Source organism: Triticum dicoccoides, chromosome 3B, assembly GCF_002162155.2.
Source record: "Triticum dicoccoides isolate Atlit2015 ecotype Zavitan chromosome 3B, WEW_v2.0, whole genome shotgun sequence".
NCBI lineage: Eukaryota > Viridiplantae > Streptophyta > Magnoliopsida > Poales > Poaceae > Triticum > Triticum dicoccoides.
The window spans coordinates 241,992,774-241,997,304 of NC_041385.1; the positions used below are offsets into that span (position 1 = coordinate 241,992,774).

General features: G+C 46.7%; 1 protein-coding gene across 1 annotated transcript; it reads left to right on the forward strand.

The window, feature by feature from the left end:
• Window positions 1-1,990: 1,990 nt before the first annotated feature.
• Window positions 1,991-2,902, forward strand: LOC119281197. The gene has a single exon (XM_037561792.1). The coding sequence runs from the start codon at window positions 1,991-1,993 to the stop codon at window positions 2,900-2,902; it is 912 nt and encodes a 303-aa protein (XP_037417689.1).
• The last annotated feature ends 1,629 nt before the right edge of the window (window positions 2,903-4,531 follow it).

Sequence of the window (4,531 nt, forward strand, 5' to 3'; positions counted from 1 at the left end):
ATGCCTAGGCGCGCTCGGGCGCGTATGCGAGCCCTCATATCCTTCCCATATTTGAGATGGATATGAGGGTTCGCGGACAACTCGGACATATAAGGATGATGTGAAGAGTCTGGTTGGGGTCACGTTTGTCCTTCTCTCTCATGTCCGGTCACTGACTAGACGCGTCCACTGGCATATGAGGGGTGGTTTGAGGCGTCCGGCTGTAGATGCTCTAAGTTGATCTCGTATGTTTTCTTTGCTTGTGTGGCTGACCTACTAGCTCGAAATAGTTTTCACCTATTTTACTGCTTAGTGTGTGTATTAATTGGATTATCATTTTAGTTCATTCTTATGAACTTAGTCAACAATGCAACTAGGAGCGTATTTGTTGGCACTATGAGTCCTACAATGTCAATCACCGTTGCACATTTTTACAAACAATGTATAATTTTACTTTTTTAATGTATCGAGCAAAAGTGGGTTCAACACCTTCATATGTCATGCATGCCATGTTTAGGGCGTATTTTCCCATGCATGTGAAGCATGGGCACGTATCGTGCAACTGATTCCTTCATATGTGCCACCCCTTGGCTTCCTTAAGGGGAATGTATGGCTGCCAGATACTCCTTAGGCCATGTTCGGTTAATCCCCTTGCCACAGGGATTGAAGGGGATTGGGGAGGTTTGAGAAGGATTTTGACTTGCAAGGGATTTAATCCCCTTCAATCCCTTTCAAACCTCTTCAAACTCTCCCAAACCGAACAAGGCCTTAAGGGGAGTACGGTGGAGTCCGGAGCTTGTGCGCCAAGAAGGTCAAAATGAAGAGTGGTGGCCACTGACCAAGATCCGTGTATATGTGCATTCCTTAGGACAATATATGGGACTTCTTTGACTCCAAATTCTCTAGAAGCTAGACTAGTGCAATAACAAATCCTATCGAGACATTCCGCCCAGATCGTCAACATCCATCTCTGGAGACATGACTCATGATTCGTTGGATACAACATTGAGAACCACATTGCAACTTGTCTATGATATAATATCATATAAGAGGGAGTAGTGTTGTTACTCGCAACACGAGGCCACAAAACTAGGTAAAATTTGTGCCCCGTGACCATCTAGTAATGTGAGGTGACATGTTATCAAAATCCATGTACATTCACCATATTGTTGTTAGGTACATCGTGCAACACCATCGATATTTGGTGCCGACCATGGGGAACCTCGCGTTAGTAGATTGGATCTGCTATATCTTCCCTATCTTCAAACTTCGTCTCCATCACCTTCTTGGCGTAATCATCTGTTCTACCTTTATCGATATCATAGGATTCGCTGGGCGTGGATATGTCGACCCAACATCCTCCTTTTTATTAGGCATTCCATCCATCTTTTCGTCAATGTCATAGGAAAAGGGTCTCCACTTCTACCGAAATATTGACATGTCCGCCTTGCAGCTAAATAAAATGTTCCCATGTGCCGTTTGCACACATATACCAATAAACCAAATTGACCCGTCCAAAAGAGTAAATAGTGTGGCAAAGGGGCACCTTTGCATGTTGAACAAATATGTGTGAGTCAACACTTCCTGTACTGGTTATGCATGCACCGACTAAGCAATGTGAGGCTCAGATGCTATGCATGCATCAATGTTGATTTATTTATAAAGCAGGGCGTAAAGCTTTCTTCGGTATGCATGCATCAACGTCTTGGACTAATTAAATAGGGGCAAGATCGGTAACAATAATCGTACTTTGGTTCTCCTTCATCCACGAGCCCAAAATTGTGTACCTATTTTTGGGAGTCAGAGGGAATAGTTGTTGTGGAATTCAACGAGCTCCACCTCACGCCATGCCCACCCATCGTTTTCTAGCCCGACAATCCGAATCTACCTCCGTCTTTCATGGGCAAATTTGACCGCCTCCCCGCACCACCACGCCACATCCACCCATCGTTTCTCTCATCCTTGTCCAAAACCCACCACCGCGCTCTCCTCCCTCCCACTATTGACCCTGATGGGGGAGATGTTGTTTCTTGCGTGCCACCTTCTCCTCTCCCTCGCCCTCATCATCGCCTCCCTCTCCCACCTATTCTTCTCCTCCGTTGCCCACCTATCCCCTGCGCACACTAACAACCACGGCTTTCGCATCCTTCGGCATCCACTCTTTCGCATACTTCCCGTCCTCGCTGCCCTCCCATTCCCCTTCCTTCCCATCGCCCCCACCTCTCGCCTACTCCCATTCACCCTCCTACCTCCCCTCCTCCTTCTACTCCCACTCCCCTTCCTCCCGGTCAACCACCTCCCACTCCTACGCCCTTTATTCTTATCCCTCCCTCTATTCCTCCAAGCCCGCGCCGTGGGTCTTCTCACCGATGCATTCCCCGTATCCGATCTCCAGGTTCACACTCTCTCCATCGCCACCCTCCTCCTCATCACTGCCGCCACTACTTCCCTAGTATCCACATTGTCGCAGTCGAGAACCACCCACCACTTGCTAGCGGAGACGTTGTTTACCTTTGTCGGTATCGTTGGTGGCCTCTGGGCTCTCCAAAGTGGTCTCAACCTTTACATCGACTCCTGCGTCCCCGCGGGTTGCCACCGGTTGATGGACACAACTCTCGCACCAGCCACACGTTGTGACGTTGATGAAGCTAGGCTACAGGCCATTGCGTTCATGGATGTCATGCTGTCAGTGCATTGCTTGATTGCGGCAACTTTGGTGTCTGGGTTGCATCTCGGGGTGGCAAAGAGGTATGGGGTTGATGGTGGGGGTGTTAATATTGGTATGGGGACAGGTCGAAGGCATAATGGCATTGGGGGTTCATATGATGCCCTGCCCATGGTGCCTTTGTCATCGGGGACCATTGAGGAGACAGAGCATTTGCCAGTGAAGGGCGTCATTGGCAAGGCTGTGGCACAGGAATAAGAACGAATTGACTTTCATTGACTAATTACTAGGTGTACATTGATCGTCTGAATTAATTTTTTTTTGAGAAGGGGGAAACCCCGGCCTCTGCATCAGCATGATGCATACGGCCCTCTTATTAACAAAATAAAGAAGTATCAACATGGTTCCAAAGGTCCTCAAAAGTAAAAAAACAGCAAAACAAGCTCACACAGAGCTCGGATAAGCTAGATACATCAACTAGCCACATCAATATGCCACAACCGGCTGGGCAAAGTAGGTAGGAATACTAGATGCCTATCCTATTACATGACCGCCATCCAAAGCGGTTGAAGATATCCTGAGCTACCATCTCCCAACGGATAGACCCAGTAACCAAATGCTCCCTGGCCTCCGTCTGGGTGAGTAGCGACCACGAACGGATCAGAGCCGTAGTCCGGAATAAAACCTACAAAAAATGTATACATGATATTCTGTTAAAGATCAAATCATTTCTGCAGTTCCAGATAGTCCACAGCAAAGCACAAACCCCCACCCGAATATGTCTCACTAAGTTATGCTCAATCCTATTAAGCCATGTCCCAAATAAAGCATTAACAGAATACGGTGGTTTGATGTTGAAAGCAATGTGGACCGTCTGCCATAGTATCTTTGCCAGCGGGCAATCAAAAAAGAGGTGTTGAATAGTCTCATCCCGATCACAGAAACTACACCTAGTAGGTCCTGTCCAATTGCGCTTCATCAAGTTATCCTTAGTTAAAATTACTTGTTTATGAACAAACCACATAAACACTTTTATTTTTAAAGGAACTTTTACATCCCAAACATGTTTGGACGTAGGAATGGAGCTCGAATTAATAACATCAATATACATTGATTTAACCGTGAAGCCTCCAGACTTAGTCAACTTCCAGCGCATTTCATCGGGTTGTTGAGAAAGCTGGATATCCATTAGTCTCCTAACTAGATGGAGCCATTGTTCCCAACGATTGCCCGCTAGCACTCGTCTGAACTGAATATTAAGGGGGGTAGATTGAAAAATCGAAGCAATAACCACCTCCTTTCGTTGAACAATACGATACAAAGAGGGGTATTGGATGGCCAGGGGTGTGTCGCCGAGCCAAGTGTCCTCCCAGAAACGTGTACTTGTGCCGTTTCCGACAACAAACTTTGTCCTATTAACGAAAGCCTGTTTGACCTTCATGAGACCCTTCCAGAAAGGCGAGTCAGTCGGCCTTACAGAGACCTGTGACAAAGTTTTTGACTGGAGGTACTTGCCGCGAAGGATTTGTGCCCACACAGCATCCGTCTCCGATGAAAGCTTCCATAGCCACTTGCTAAGGAGACATTTATTCTTAATTTCGAGATTCTCAATACCTAGACCCCCTTGGTCCTTCGGTCTACAAATAATGTCCCACTTAGCAAGCCTATATTTTCTTTTAAGCTCATCACCCTGCCAGAAGAACCGCGATCTATAAAAGTCCAGTCTCTTCCTAACACCAACTGGTACCTCAAAGAACGAAAGAAGAAACATCGGCAAACTTGTGAGTACCGAATTAATAAGGATTAACCGGCCTCCATATGATAAGAGCTTGCCCTTCCAGCAGCTCAGTTTCTTCTCAAATCGGTCCTCAATGCACTTCCATTCTC